The 16345-nt window shown below is 35.4% G+C and overlaps 1 protein-coding gene across 15 annotated transcripts; it reads right to left on the reverse strand.

The window, feature by feature from the left end:
- Nucleotides 1-2425: 2425 nt before the first annotated feature.
- On the reverse strand, nt 2426-12790 carry LOC103106619 (zinc finger protein OZF-like). 15 transcript variants are annotated; one of them, XM_056805806.1, is made up of 5 exons: nt 12700-12783; nt 11916-11992; nt 9815-9900; nt 8209-8262; nt 2426-6242 (listed from the first exon to the last, which is right to left on the reverse strand). In XM_056805806.1, exons 4-5 carry the CDS (start codon nt 8213-8215, stop codon nt 4696-4698), a joined length of 1554 nt encoding a protein of 517 aa, XP_056661784.1. In that variant the 5' UTR covers nt 8216-8262; nt 9815-9900; nt 11916-11992; nt 12700-12783; the 3' UTR covers nt 2426-4695. The 15 variants fall into 15 exon arrangements, with proteins under 15 accessions (XP_056661784.1, XP_007499162.1, XP_016279595.1 ...); XM_007499100.3 differs by having other exon boundaries at nt 2426-6239; nt 9815-9941; XM_016424109.2 differs by having other exon boundaries at nt 9815-9941.
- Nucleotides 12791-16345: the final 3555 nt, after the last annotated feature.

The following is a 16345-nucleotide window of genomic DNA, read 5'->3' on the forward strand; positions in this document are numbered from 1 at the left end:
TCAGCTCACTTTACCCTTTCACCAGGATGATCTCGAGATTCTTGGTGACATTTTTAGACTCAACAGCAACAGTACAGAGGTTTAGTTTTTTCTAGACTCCTGCCACATTTTTGTAATGATGGCAGTAATAGAATTTTAAAAAATATCTTAGCCAAGGTTGAAACATTGCTACACCTGAAAAACTTGTGACAGGTATCCATTTTCTTTAAATGTCATACAGCAGACTCATGTAAAATATGATAGTGGGTTTGTTTGCTATTGTCATTAATTGGACTATTATAACTTTGGGGATTTTGATACTTTTTGAATGTGCATTACATGCTGTACTACTGTTCTTTATAAAAAACTGTTATTTTGTGAAAATCATTTGCTTTGTACTCACAGTGGCTCATGGCCAGGTTTGAAGAGGAAATGGATCTCATTTTTGGTGAGAAACCTTTGTATTCTACATTTCCTTAGTTGACACAGTGTGTCAATGATTATAAGCTATATTCTTTATTTTTAAAACTCTTTTATTATTGTTTTTGCTTGCATGTGCGATATACTATTTCATTTTTTAAATTTTGTTTCTCTCCTTTTTGTATTTGAAGCACATGTCACCAGTATTGAGATTTTCTTTTCTTTTTTTTGAATTTGCAGTAATATAAGTTTAAAATATATTTGCTATAATATTAATGCACACCCAAAAGCTTTAGAGTATGGAAACCTGCCATTTATTGATAAATGTTATGGGACTTTGCTTAATGATTCTGTCTGATACCAGAAGAAGGGAATACAAAAAGAGCCATTGAACAGTGCCAAAAAAGCACAAAGCTACTTGCATAGTGCCAATCGAGCACAAGGTCAAAGAGACCAAACCAATCCTATGTGGATTGATGACATTCTGTGCAAAGAGCACAAGGACTTGATCATGTGTGAGACTTGAGGTTGTGGCTGTTTAACATATGTTAAATGCAGGACTCCTTGTATTCACACTCTTTGTGAAAAACTCACAGACAAGTATCAAAGTTTGGCTCCCCCTGTCCCTGAGAATGAAGGTTAAATCAGACCAGAGAATGGCCCTTCCTTATCAGTTCTTTTTTCTCTCTTATAGTATGGCAACTTCTTGTAGTCTTGGCTGCAAATGAGTATGTGAAATATTACTACATTTTGTCCTACAGACTTGTGAGATAGAAATCACTTTAGTTGGGCCCTGATCCAAGGACCTGTTATAAATTTATTTTTCTTTTACTTAGAATTTTTACACATAAGACTTTGATAGTCTATATTTCATCCAGAAGTTATCTTTTCTCTTTTATTTGGATTTTTAAAAATATTTTTGATTTCTCTTGCTAATTGATTCATATACCTCATAACTCAGCCACGTGTTCCTAAGTGATCCCTATGTTTTTCAACACCCTCTTTAGGAGGGAATGTATGAATATTTGCAAAGCTTAAATTCTTTTTGAGAGTAATTTTAGGATAAGAAACATTCTACCTCTCCAAATCCAGAAAGTGAACTGTTTGGAGAAGAAACCATTAAGATGTTTGCATAGACAACACCCTGCACCAGAAGATCCAGAGTGAATTTTGGGATGTGGTGATTTGAACTGTGTGGGGTTGAATGCCTTTGTTTTGTATGTATACTCTTATGCCAAAGGGGACTGCCCCCCCAACTGGCTTTTTGTCAATGTGCCTAGCAATTATTGATTTTGTTCTCTTTTCCTTTTATCCTCAAATTATTGTAATTTCAAAGTTGGTATGTTTACAAGACCCATCAGAGAGACTAGTCTTCCTTGGCTCTCAGGGGGGAATTTATAAATGGAGATTTTTGAACTTTTGACTTCATTCCCCAGGAGTCCTTAGTATTTCCCAAAATTCTCTATAATCTCTCCTGCGTCTCCACATTAGAGGGATCATGTTATTGGTTTTTAACTGGTGGTAACTCCTCCCACATCCTCTTTTTGGGCAACAATCAGCAGTGATGATGGTGAGTGAGGATGGCTGAAAATGGCTAACCAGCCATGGGCATGTGGTTTTTATTTTGTATCCTCTTTATTCCTTGATTTCTAATGATCATTTAATAAACCTCCTAAACTATAATGTTTTTATTATTTGAGATACAATTTTAGATTTTACACAATTCTGTATTATTAAGTCTTTGTTAGTATCTCAAAGAGTAACCATGACTTAGTGAATGACTGAAAAAGTTTTAAAATTATTCACATTTGGTTGTCGAATATTTTTATGTTTATATTTGAATATGGGTGTCTGAGTTCTAATAATTCACAAAATATGAACTAAATAAGGATCTAACTAACTCAGGAAGAACTAGACATTTAGAATATATAACACATTTTGCCTTACGTGAAATGTAAGGCAAATGTTATCATTCATTTTTGTTGTTGTTTAGAGGAAGATATTAAAGCCCAGAGACACACATAAATGTTTTGAAAACAGATTTATCATTCACTAAATTATCAAATAATTTTGTTTCTTTTGCCATAGCAAGCAGGAATAGGTGGAGTTGGTATTCAATTAGAACAAAAGAGCTGTTCTTTGTACAAGGTATTCTGGTAGATGCTAGTCCTTTTTCTATGGAAGAGGGGTCCAAAACGGAAAAGTCTGAGAACTACTGTTTGACTAAAGCACCTGTTAAGGTTAATTTAAAAAAAGAATTTCATTAGAGTAGTGATGATGAATACACAACACAGTTATATGTATCTCTAAGTAAATTCCAACGTATAGATATTTAGATTTCTTAAAAACTTAAATGCCAGGGATTGAGGGGGACTCATCTGCATTAAGGAAAAAAAAAAACCACAAAGCCTTCCTTTAAATGACAAACTCTGCCAGCACAGTTAAAGTAATTCTGCTTTACATGAAATTTTTGAGGAACATATACCACCACATGAAGAACTATTGAATTACATCTGAACAAAAATACCTGTATAATTTGGAGCTAAGGACCCATATGATCAATAAGCTAATTCCCATGTGATCAATCCAGAAATAGCTACATTCCTTTGTTTCTCCATCAACTGTTCTTTAAGACAAGACATTTCAGAGTATAGACTTCTGAGATGTTCCATTCTCATGGAACCAAGGAAAGGGGAAAAAAGAAGTCATAACAATGATAAAGAATTGAAGGGATTCATTTATGGAAAAAAAAACCCAACCCAAAGAAGCTGAAAAAGAAGTGTAATTACAAAGTAAGAAGATTAATTTAGGAAAGATTCTATAACTTATTCTTATAAAAATAAAAAAAAACCTTAGAGTACTTATGGTTCACAAAACTGCTTTCTTGCCACAGTCCTGTAAGATTATAGTACCTGTAAGGTATTAGCCCCATTTCACAATTAGGGAAACCAAAGCTCAGAGGGTAAATTTACTAGGCCAAGGGCAACCTGTAAGTGGCTGAACTAGGATTTGAACCCCAAGTCTTCTGACTCTAAGGCTTGTTCCTATACCATATTGCTTCCCTGATCCCCTAATAGGAATGTTGTCTTCGAAGTCATATCCTTTGAGAAACCATATCCTTAGTCCAATGATGCTGGTCAAAATGCTTTAGTGGGAACTCCATTCAAGGAAATTTGGTCTTATTACTTTGTAGTTACACCTTATTTTTTGAACTCTGAGTGTTCACGACCTGATTCTTGGCTCAGAATAATTTTTGACTGATTCTGAAAAGCAAATCCATATTCAAAGGATGATTTGGATTTTCAAAGTAGTATGTGATAGGTTCTAAAAACAGTTCCCAAAGAGAAGTTCCACATCTTTGAGGAAAAGCAGCACCAATGGAATGTTTGTAGCTTCCGGGGGTGGGGGTGGGGGACTACTTCAAAAGTTCCAACACTCATTTAGAACTTCAAAGTTGTGGCCCGATGGTTTAAAAAACAAGGAAGTTATATATTACTTTATAGTCATGTATCTTGGTTTTTGACCAGGACAGTAGAATAATAGTTTATAAATATCTGAAAAATGGAAATATCACCAAATGATTTTACTGAATTGGAGTTAGGTAGACTAGAAACTGATATGTTCTTCATCTGGGGATCTACCCCATAATGTAACCTGAAGAATCAAAATGGAATTAAAAGGACAGTCAAACAGGTTTAATTATGGGAATCAATGACAAAACTTAGCCCCTTTGGTTTTTCTAATCAAGCTGGTTTCATTTACCTTGACAAATCCACCTGATGTTTCAACACAAATATAAAATATTTGTTTATAAATCTGAACTTAACTTTATCTTTTCATAGTCCAAACTACTCAATCTTCGTATTCTAATCTTGTTCACCAAGGTTCTAGCTATTTCCAACTAACTTGGAATTCTCAGACAACTTAAAAACATTCTGTACTTATTTAATCCCAATACTTCTTTCCCTGTGCCTCCCATAACATAACCTATGTGGCATAATGGCAGGAAAGAAATAAAAGAAGACTAGAACAATTCAATGGGAATTAATAATGAAAGACAAGTTATTACAGCTTTTCTTTTCAGGCTGGTGTTAATAACCTTGAACAATTCATTGTTTAAATGCCAACACAAATATAAAATATTTCTGTTTATACAACTGAACATTAAATTTCATCTTTCCACTTATCAAACTATTATCTTCAGATTCTAATTTTGGTCACATGGTTTCAAGTTACTTCCATTCATCTTAGCATCTTTGGCCAACTTAAAAGAACATAGTCTTCATTTCTTCAGTCCTAATGAATGTGAATTTTTTGGTGGTAACTGAAGTAGGATTTATCACTGAAACATTTCCCACACTTGGCACATTTGAAGGGTTTCTCTCCTGTATGGATTCTCTGATGAGTTACCAAATGGGAACTTCGACTGAAGCTTTTCTTACATATAACACACTTAAAAGGCTTTATTCCTGTGTGTGTTCTCTCATGATTAACAAGGTCTGAGCTGCGACTAAAACTTTTCTCACACATTGTGCACTTATATGGTTTTTCTCCTGTATGTATTCTCTGATGAGTAATAAGGTTTGAACTGCAGTTGAACTTCTTCTCACATATGAAACATTTATAGGGTTTTTCTCCAGTATGGATCCTCTGATGAATAAGTAGATGTGAACTCCGACTGAAACTCTTTTCACAATTATTACATTTATGGGCCCTCTCTCCTGTATGAATTTTTTGATGGGCAACAAGATTTGAGTTCTTAGTGAACCTTTTCTTACATATAGGACATTTATAAGGTTTATCTTCAGTATGAATTTTCTGATGGTGTATTAGATCTGAGTTCCAAATAAATGTTTTCCCACACTGATTACAATTATGGGGGTTCTCTTCCATGTGGATTTTCTGATGTGTAATAAGGTGTGAAAAGCTACCAAAACTTTCCCCACAGTCAATGCAGTTATAGGATTTCTGTCCTGTATGTGTTTTCATATGCCTGCTGAGATTTGTTTTCTGAGTGAAGCTTTTACCACACTCAGTACATTTATGAGGTTTTTCTCCAGTATGAATTATTTGATGAATTAAAACATCTGATTTCTGACTAAATCTTTTATTACATGTTGAACACTTGTAAGGTCTTTCCCCTGTGTGAGTTCTTTGATGCTGCATAAACTTTGACTTACAAATGAAGCTTTTCCCACACATATGACATGTATTAGTATTGTCTACTAGGTGGATAATCTCATGGTGGATGAGGTAAGTTCTTTGACTGAAGTTTTTTCCCCAATTAGCACATTCATATGTTTGGGATTTCTTGTGTATTCTCTCATGTGCAACAAGGTTGGATCTCTGAGCAAAGTTTTTCCCACAAGTATCACATTTATAAGGCTTCTCTCCTGTATGGACTCTCTCATGAGCACTGAGATTTGACTTTTTATTGAAGTTTTTCTCACAGACAATGCACTTATAGAGTTTTGTTCTTGTGTGGCTTCTCTGGTGTGAAATAAGATATGCTCTTTTGTTGAAGGCTTTATCACAGAGGAGACATTTAAAGGATGTTGGTGCTGCCTGTTCTTGGGTACAAGAGATTCTACTTTCTACACACTGGGAAAGTTCTTCAAACTGAGTGGAATTTTCAATAGTAATCAAGAGACTTATAAATCTCTTTTCTTGAAAAATGGGCATATCTACTTGTTTCTGATCAGGGAATTTTGGTTCATTCTCACAGTCCTTCCCCAATTTAGGAAGCAGAGAAATGTCTCTTTTGTACCATTCTGAAGACACTGCTTCAAGTTCACCATTTTCTTGATGAAAATTTTCCTCTTCCTTTTCACTGTTGTCTCCTGCTGATACAAAGAGAGAATCCAAATATCATCTTCTCCTTATGTGATGTCTAATGCAAAGACAAAAAAATCTGCAGGTGAATTCTAATTATGTTGAATATTAACCAAATTAGGATAGAGTTAGAGGGCAAAGACTAAATGGAAGGACTAAGTTCTTCCAGCTGCAAAGTCATGTCTAGGAGTCAATACTCTCAAATAAGGAAAGAGAAAGAGGCAAATTTTTCACCCTTGTGGGTGATAAAGGACTTATATTTCTTTAAAATAAACTATTAGCATTAATAAATGTGAACCATTATTCCTGAGAACATTGATTTGTGGATTTATTTCTAAGGAAGAGTCACTGTCTTTTCCTGGGGATATGAGAAACCCCAGTGGGGGTAGGAAGGTAAGAGATAAAGAGTATTATCTCTGGGAGATGTTCTGAAAATCAAGATATCATATGGCCATAGATTTAAAGTTAGAAAGACCCTTAGAATCCATTAAGTCCAACTTCTTCATTTTGCAGATGAGGAAATTGAGGCACCATTTTGCCAGGGTCATATACCTACTAAGTGAGGTGGGGTTTGAATGCAGGTCTTTCCCGACTTAAAAATAAGCACCCTATCCTGCCATATCAAGCTATGTATTTATATATTCTCTCATTCTCAGAGAAAGATCTATCATTTTCTCTACAGCCAGCCTTCCCCTCCAATCCCATTTATGCTTTAGCCATCATCCCTTTCCCTTTCTCCAGTGACTATACCTCCTTACTTATCCCTTCTCTAACATTTCCAGTTTTCCCCCTTTGTTGATACTTTTAATTGTCTCAAACATGTATAGGTTTTTCTTTTCTTTCTAAATTAAACTTCTTGAACTGGACTAATCACTACATCACTCTCATTTTTTCATCATTTATTCCTTCTCTAAATCAGACATTTAAAAAAAATTCATGCTACTGAATTAGCTCTTTTGTAGACAACCTCTGGCCACTTTGGATAATTTCTTTCTCCTTGAGATTTCTGTTACTTTTAACACTATTGGTCATCTTTTCCTCCTTAATATTCTTTCTTCCCTTAGTTTCCCTGGTGCTGCATTTTTTTTCTTTTTGTTCTTACCCTTTCAGTAGGCTAGAAGAGGCCTCAGAGATCATTTAGTCTATTTCTTTAATTTTACAGATGAGGAAACTTAAGGTTGGTGCTGATGAAATGACTTGCTTATGGTCACACAGCAAATAAACGGCAGAGCTAGGGCCTGAACACCCGTCCATCGACCCCAAGCATATACTTTTTTTTTTTAACTCTTACCTCCTGTCATAGAATCAATTCTGTGCATTAGTTCCAAGGCATAAGAGCAGTAAGAGCTAGGCAATGCACACCCTTGCCCAGGGTCATACATCTAGGAATTATTTGGGGTTGCATTTGAATCCAGGATCTCCTGTTTCCAGATCTGTCTCTCAATCCACTGTGCCACCTACCTGTTCCTGCATAATCTTTTTAAAAATTATTCCATGCTACCAATTTCTTCTTTCTCATCCTACCCCTAATTGTTGATATTTTCCCCAAAGCTCATTCCTCAATCTCTTCTCTTTCTTTGTAAATTCTTTCTCATAGTTCCAATTCTCACTTGAATGTGAATGACTCCCCAAATTCTAGTCTATCCTCTAACTCAAGCATCAGTTGCATATTTCCAAATGCCTACTGGATAACATCAACTTGGATGCCCCATCATACCTCAAACTCTCTCTCTATAAAATACTATGCAGATCTCATCATCTTCCCTCTTCTCAACCTCCTTTATCAATTTTCTCATTTCAGTTACCTGTATAACCATTCTTCCAATGACCCAAACTCGTCAACCACTTTCACTTTTCATATTAACTGTCATTACCCTTTGATTCTTCAAAAATCTGAATCTTTCTTCTCTAATCCCACTACCACATCCTAGGTCCCAGATCTTATCATCTCATATTTAGATTACAATTGCTTCTTACCTGGCATATCTCCTCTAGTCTCTGTCCCTCCAGTCCATTATCCACAGCACAAATCTTAATAATAATAATAAAATAATTATATTCATTATGTTATTGTTGACCTAAAAAAAATTCAATACTTTCCTGCTGTTTAGCATACTAAGTCCTAACTCCTCATATTGACATTCATGGCAATTTGTAATCTGACTCATCTTTTACTTCCCTAAAACTACTCTTCAGTGAATACTCATTAATTCAATCAGATGTACCTCCTTAACCCCTACCCTCCAAAATGCCATGATTCCTGCATTGGATCATTCTGTTTCCCTAATTGCTCCATCTATCCAAATCCAACTTTTTTGGGCCTGTTCACCACTTCTTCAATGAACCTGCTTTAATAATTCCACAGATTTCGTCTTTTTATGATATTAATTGTACTTAATATATAATTAATTTATTTTGACACATGGTTGCATTCTATTTAGTAATTTATTCTATATTTTCTTTTTGTCTATCATTGTTTTGGGTTTTTATTACTTTGTGTTTTAAACATCATGAATAATAGTATTTGTAACTTGAGGCCATTTTTAGTAAGATACAACATAGAAATATTAAATAAATTCCAATAGATGTTCTCCCATTTTAAAAAACTCAATTTTAAAGATCAAAATTTATTTTTAAAGATACACCATAGACTTATTATTCATATTACAAAAGAATTTTTGTTTTGCCAAAGGACTCATGTAAGAGTTGGCTTAGGTAACCAATTCCAATGATGTTTTATAGACTTGAGGTAGTTGGGGAAAAAAACCCAAAAACTCTCCATAAATAAACATTCAAAATGTTTTGTTTCTTTTAAAAGATAATCCAGGAAAGTAATATTATAAGAAGTAACTATTAACAATAAAGGCAAAGCCTCTCCCAATGTGGAATGGAACATCACAAATATTTTTGGGTACTTGATCAAGAGCATTTGGAAACAAGAATTCCTGTAGGAGAGAGAGGAATAGAATTATCACAGGGAATGCACCAGAGTATGTCAACCCCAAATGATAATATATGGCATCCAAAACTGAAGAAGCTTCTTCAGTTAAGTCCCAGCTTTTACTGGTTCTACTTTTTACTTCTTAATAAATTAATATCACCACTGTCATATACTTGCTGTGTGACCCTAGGCAAGTCACTTAATTTCTAAGAATCTCAAACTACTCTTTAAGACTATAAGTTTCAGAATGGTTGACAACCTGCATTGGTGGGATATTATTCAGTATACGACTGAAAGTTAGATCAAGACAAAAAATTATGTATTCCCTTATACCAAATTTCTAGAGATGACCCAACTCTGGAAATTTCATCCCAGTAACATATTCAGTCTTGTGGTAATTTATTTAAAAAATCAAACTACTTCTGACTATAATCTCATGATCCCAGGGGAAATTACTGTATGGAATAAAGCATATAAAAACGGCTTTTTCTATAGAACCAAAGACAAGTTCAATGCTATTCAGGAAATTGGTTTAGAAGTTGATTGGGAATTATGTTCTTTTTCAAAACTATTAAAGTTTAGGTCCCCAAACTGCCCTTCAATTTCGGATACACCAAGGTTGTTCAGTACAGAAGGCCTTACCAAATGGGCTTAAATCTTTGCAATTCTTCGGCACAGATTCCCAATAGAGAGAGTTCTGAGAAGGATCCAGACTCACACATTCCTCTCTGGAGAAATAGACAGCTAAGTCCTCGAACATCAAAGATGCCTGAAAGAATACAAGACACCCACCCAACCCCTACCCCATTCAGTATAGATGGTTCTTACCATATAAAGGAATACCATTTAAGTCAATTCCTCTTTTTAAAAATTATTAATATACTTTTGCATAACCTTTATAAAAATGCCTTTCCTTTCCAGTTAGTCATCCCTTGTCACAAAGAATTGTTTAAAAAGAGATAAGAAACAGTTAGGCAAAACCAATATATCAACTGTAACTGGCAGTATATGCAATATTCCAAATCCATATTCCTCCCAACTCTGTAAAGAAGGGAAGTTCATTTTCTTAACTCTTCATCAGATCCAAGTTTGATAATTAAATTACAAAGCACTTAGGTTTTTTCCTTTCCTTTTACACTGTTATAGTCACTGTGTATGTTATTTTCCAGGTTCTACTTATATCAGTTTATATAAATCTTCCTAGAGTCCTCTGAGATCTTCAAATTCATTGTTTTTTACCATGTAGTAATATTCCGTTATGTTAATGTATTACAATGTGTTCAGCCACGCTTTAAACAACAGGCATTTATTTCATTCACATTTTGTTGCTACCAACATTATTTTGATATATAGGAGACCTTTCTATCTTTCACTTCCTTAGGGTATATGACTAAATTGTGAGCTCCTTGGGGACAAGGGCTGTATTTTATTTCTTTTTTTTTTCTCTAGCACTTAACATAATGCCTGGAACACAGTAAGTGCTTAATAAATGTTTATTGAGGGGACAGCTAGGTGATTTAGTGGATTGAGAGCCAGGTCCAGAGAGGGGAGGTCCTGGGTTCTAATCTGGCCTTGGACACTTCCTCGCTGTGTGACCCTTGGCAAGTTACTTAAGCCCCATTGCCTAGTCCTTACTGCTCTTCTGCCTTAGAACCAATGCACAGTATTGATTACAAGACAGAAGATGAGGGATTTTTAAAAAATGGGATAATGTTAACAATTAAAGTACCACATTATAATAACATCTCACTTATTTTGACCCTAAATATTCCTCGCTAGCTTTCTATCCACTAAGGCACACTGCCTTTCAAATATTTGAAAATCAGTGATCATGTCCCCACAAGCCTTTCTTCCAAGTTAATCATAAACTTTATTAAACGATTTCCTAAATAGCAAATGCCTCATGCTTCACTTTCATCGTCTGCAAAATAAGGAATCTAGACTAGATAACCTCTAAGATTCCTTCCAAATCTATGATCTTATATATAATATATGTTTATATATGACAAAATAGTCATTGTGTTTAGATGATATCAATGAAAATCACTCCTCTTGTGCCTACTAGCATCCAAATCATACTCCTGCACATATATTGTGATATATTATAGGAGTTAGTTCATAAGCTCATAAAAATAGAGTTTGAAAAGACTTTAAAGGTCATCTACTACAATCTCCTCATTTTCTAGATAAGAACCCAGAAACAAAGAGAAGGCCACAAAATTAGTAAGTAAGCAAAAGGAAATATTTTTGGATGACATGGGGTAAAATATAAATTTCACAGTTAATATTAGATTTATTGTTTGGATATATCTGAATTCTATAACAAAAATACTAACATGAGAGTTCGCTGAGAAATTTAGGCAGTGTCTATAGCATAAATTAGGGGAGAATTCTCAGATTTAGAGGGAAATCTGGCCAAACTTTTCCCTCTAAGTCCTTTCCTGGATCTCTCTGCCTAACCACAAGCAACATTAAGAACAAACTTCATGGAATAGAGAGGGGCTTGAAGCTTTTTCTATTCACCATTCCCTCTCATTCTGGAATGGAATAAGGAGAAAGAAAAGGCACAAATAACAAAGTAATTAAATTAATGCTAATGTCCCAACCTCTTGCTGAGAGAGCTCTAAGCAAATTGTAACAATGGCTATCATAAAAGGAGAATTAATTTCAGGGTTCCCTGGGAACAGACGACATTCTGAAACAAAGGATATGCTTTCAGTAGGAAGCATGAACAACACATTACCTGGGACCCAGCAGCACGGATGGAAGCCATTTATCTCCTAATCTCTGGGGCTTTCCTTCTTTATGAAGAACAGGAATCTGGAAAGCAGAGAAGGCTAAAGAAGAAAGAATTCACCCAAGAGACTAGCTTTATTCTCCCTATTAGTCTATATGCAGGTAAAGGAAGACGCGTTCATTTAGATGTCACTATCCAAAGACTATAATCTAGTGCTTTCATTCTGAAGCCGTATTTTAAGCTACTGATCCTTAATGTCATTCTAAAACCAGAGCCATATTTATGTAATATTAGAATGGAACAATCTGGCCAAAACATTACTGGCTAGTAAAAGGTTTAAGTTGCTCTTCCTGGTCAAAATCTAAAACGAAACTGGTTAACTTGCAGTTAAACCAACAGACTAGAAGGAAAAATTGGTCTTACAGGAAGGTAGACTGAGGTGAGGTGTAAAGGAGAGGAGGGCGAGCTGGGGTTGCTAGTCAAGACTTCGAGTCTTCAGCACAGAAGTAGAAGGAGCCTCTCACCTCAGGATGACAGCCTGGGGCTTGGGGGACTGGGGGTTGACCGGTCCATAGCACCAGGTTTGCGAGGTTTCCGGTAGTGGCAACGCTCGGGGCTCCTCCCAGGGAGGGAAGCATTCACCTCCCAAAGCTGCCTTCCCCGAGACCAGGTCATCTTTCTCTCTCTTTAAATTCCATCCCCTCCCCCCTCCCCCCAATCCCCTCAACGCGCTCTCCTCCCCCGAGAGATTTCCTCACCCAAGTACGGACCACTCAAAGTATCGCCCCACCTTGGCCAGCCGCTCTGGAGAGAGGCAGCTTCCCCAATCAAGGGTCGAGATGCTTCTCACCCGTCGCCATCTTGCTTCTTTCCCCTTCTCCCCCCCCCCCCCAAAATTCCTACAACCAATTACTGTCCTCAACTCCGACACCTCACAACCAATCCAGTCTGGGAAGCAAAGCCTGTTTCTAGAGAACCGACAGTAGGGTACCCAAAGCGGCGTGGTTTCATGGGAAATGTAGTTCCCAGAAGTCCCTAAAAGCTCAGATGCTGATAGTTAAATTTTGAGGGCTAGGGGTTCGAGTTGGAAAGGCAAGAGAAAGGGAATGTGCCTAAAGGATTCACCTTCCCGGAAAAGGGGACAAGGAAACAGAGAAACCTAAACTTTCCCCCCCAAATTATGATTTACTTCACAGTTACTGAGAATGGGAGACGTTGCTTCTTTCTCAGAGCATTCGTGAACCAGGGATGCAGACAACAGTGGCAGCGGTTTCCTAAGGAAGCTTCTTGTGTTAGAGGAATAAGAAAAATGGATTTGGTGTATTACAAAGATATCAGGGAGTATTACACTCGCCTGCCTAAGCTGCATCTATACACACACACACACACACATATATATTTACATGTGTATATATAATATATTGAACTTTGTATGTAATCATTATATATAATAAATTAAATTATACATATAATTAAATTATTTTTTGGTTACATTTAATTTTCCCTCCCTTCCTCCCAAACCTGCATTAGAGGTCAACATTTAATACAAATATATATGTGGAACCATACAATCCATACTTCCATATATCAGTTCTTTCTATGGATGTGGAGAGCATTTTATTTCATGTCTTTCTTAGTTGATTTGAATACTCATATTACTCAGAATACCTTAATCATTCACGATTATTCTTTGAATAATATTGCTGTTACTGTATACAATGTTCTCTTGGTTTTTGTTCATTTCACTGCATTATTTCATGCAAAATTTTCCGTGTTTCTCTAAAATCAACCTGCTCATCATTTTTAAACTCTTTTTATAATCTAAATTGCCCTCCAATTACAAGTAAAAACAGTTTCCAACATTTTAAAAAGAATTTTGAGTCTCTAATTCTTTCCCTCTCTCACTGACCATGGTGAGCAAACTCATAAAGATTTGGCAAGTGTGGGGGCAGCTTGGAGCTCAGTGGATTGAGAGTCAGGCCTAGAAATGGGAGGTCCTAGGTTCAAATTTGGCCTCAGACATTTCCCAGCTGTGTGACCCTGGACAAGTCACTTGACGCTCATTGCCTAGCCCTTACAATACACAGTATTGATTCTAAGACAGAAGATAAGGGTTTAAAAAAAAAAAAGATTTGATAAGTGTGACCATGTTTGTAAAATTTTTTCCATATCAATCATTTTGTGGAAGGAAACTTGAACAAAAATAATTAAGAAATTTTAAAAAGTGAAAAAAATTTGCTTTGGTGTGGATTTAGACTCTATCAGTTCTTTCTATGGAAGAAGACGGCATTTTTTATTGAGTCCTTTGGGATTGTTTTGGATCATTGCATTGGTAAATAGGTAAGTGCGTCACAAATTCACAGTACAGTATTTTTGGCAGTGTGTACAATATTTTCTTGCTTATGCTTATTTCATTTTGCTTCAGTTCCTGTAAGTTTTTCCAGGTTTTTCTGAGTTCCTCCTGTTCATCATTTCTTGCAGCACACTAGCATTTCCTTATAATCATACATTATAACTTACTCAGACAGTCTCCATTTTATGGGCACTTTCTCACTTTCCAATTCTTTGCCCCTACAAAAAGAGGAGCTTTAAAAATTTTCTACATGTAGGTCCTTTCCCTTTTTGTTTTTTGTCTTTTTGGGATACAAACCTTGTAAATGATTAAAGGTTATTAGTGTTTTATTTATAGCCCTTTGGGCATATGTTCAAATTGCTCTCCAGAATGTTACTTACAATTCCCCCAACAGTGCATTAGTGTCTCAAACATCACCTCCTTTTGTCATATTCTTTTTCTATCATAGCAGCAATGTGATAGGTGTGGGATGGTACCTCAGAGCTGTTTTAATTTGCATTTCTCTAATTAGTATTGATTTAGAACATTTTTTGCATGATTATAGAGAGCTTTAATTCCTTGTCTGAGAACTACCTATTCATACTCTATGACCATTAGCAATTGGGGAATGACTTGTATTCTTATATATTTGACTCATTTCTCTATGAAACTTGAGAAATGAAACCTTTATTAGAGAGATTTATTGTAAAACATTTTGCACCATTATTATTACTGTGATTACTCTTCATTCTATTTCCCCCATTTAGTTTCTGACCATCATATGCTCCAATTTTCCCTCTTTTCTATCAACCCCAATCCCCATTCTTTTATTCCTTCCCTTCCTATTTTCCTGTAGGTTAAGAAAGATTTCTATACCCAATTAATTGTGTATATTCTTCCCTCATTGAGCCAATTCCAATGACAGTAAGGTTCACATGTTTTCCTCTCCATCTCCCCTATCTTCCCCTCCACTGTAAAAGATCTTTCATATCTCTTTTATGTGCACTAATTTATCCCATTCTATTTTTCTCTTTCCTCTTCTCCCAATTCATTCCTCTTGCCATTGTCTTACTTTTATTTAATTTTTAGATATCATCCTATCATATTCAACTTGCACCCTTGCCCTCTGTCTATTCTCTTTCTAACTGCCCAATAATTTTTCCATGTAAGTATACATGTAAGTAAATAGTATACATAAGTATCCATGTAAGTAAATAGTATATAGATAGTTCAATCTTATTGAATGTTTTTTGATTTCTCTTTCTTGTTTACCTTTTAATGACTCTCTTATTTTTGTATTTGAGAATCAAATTGGTCTTTTCATTAGAAGTGTTTAAAAGTTCTCTATTTCATTGAATACTCATCCCCCCCCCCCTCCGAAAGATTATGCTCAGTTTTGCTGGGTAAATGATTCTTGGTTTAAGTCCTAGTTCCTTTGCCTTCTGAAACATCCTGTTCTAGGTCCTCCTATTCTTTAATTTAGAAGTTGCTAAATCTTGTGTTATCCTAACTGTGGCTCCATGATATTTAAGTTGTTTCTTTTTTGGCTACTTGCAATATTTTCTCCTTGACCTGGGAGTTCAGGAATTTGGCTATAATATTCCTGGGAATTATCCTTTTTGGATCTCTTTCAAGAGGTGATTGGTGAATTCTTTCTATTTCTATTTCATCCTCTGGTTCTAGAATAGCAGGACAGTTTTCCTTCATAATTTCTTGGAAGATGATGTCTAAGCTCTTTTTTTTTGTCATGGCTTTCGGGGAGTCTAATAATTCTTAGATTATCTGTCCTTTGTTTATTTTCCAGGTCAGATGTTTTTCCAATCTGATATTTCACATTTTATTCTGTTTTTTTTTTCATGCTTGTGATTGTGTTTAATTGCTTCTTGATGTTTCATGAAAACATTTGCCCAATTCTAATTTTCAAGACATGATTTTTCTAGAGTAAGCTTTTGTATCTCTTTTTCCATTTTGGCCAGTTCTACTTTGTAAAGAATTCTTTTCCTGAGTTAAGTTTTTGTACCTCTTTTCCTATGTGCCCAATTTTGCCTTTTAAGAAGTTCTTTAGTGCATTTTTGTATAACTTTTTCCATTTGGTCAATTTTAC

The sequence above is a fragment of the Monodelphis domestica genome, chromosome 7, assembly GCF_027887165.1.
Source record: "Monodelphis domestica isolate mMonDom1 chromosome 7, mMonDom1.pri, whole genome shotgun sequence".
NCBI classification, from domain to species: Eukaryota; Metazoa; Chordata; class Mammalia; order Didelphimorphia; family Didelphidae; genus Monodelphis; species Monodelphis domestica.

Bases quoted from the DNA above. Each gene is read 5' to 3' on its own strand.
- LOC103106619 (XM_007499091.3), bottom strand. From the start codon at position 12,547: ATGCTTCCCTCCCTGGGAGGAGCCCCGAGCGTTGCCACTACCGGAAAC. The intron at 11,993-12,433 runs GTGAGAGGCTCC...TCTGCTTTCCAG, and splicing joins CCCCAGGCTGTCATCCTGAG to ATTCCTGTTCTTCATAAAGA. The intron at 9,901-11,915 runs GTAATGTGTTGT...CTATTTCTCCAG, and splicing joins TCCGTGCTGCTGGGTCCCAG to AGAGGAATGTGTGAGTCTGG.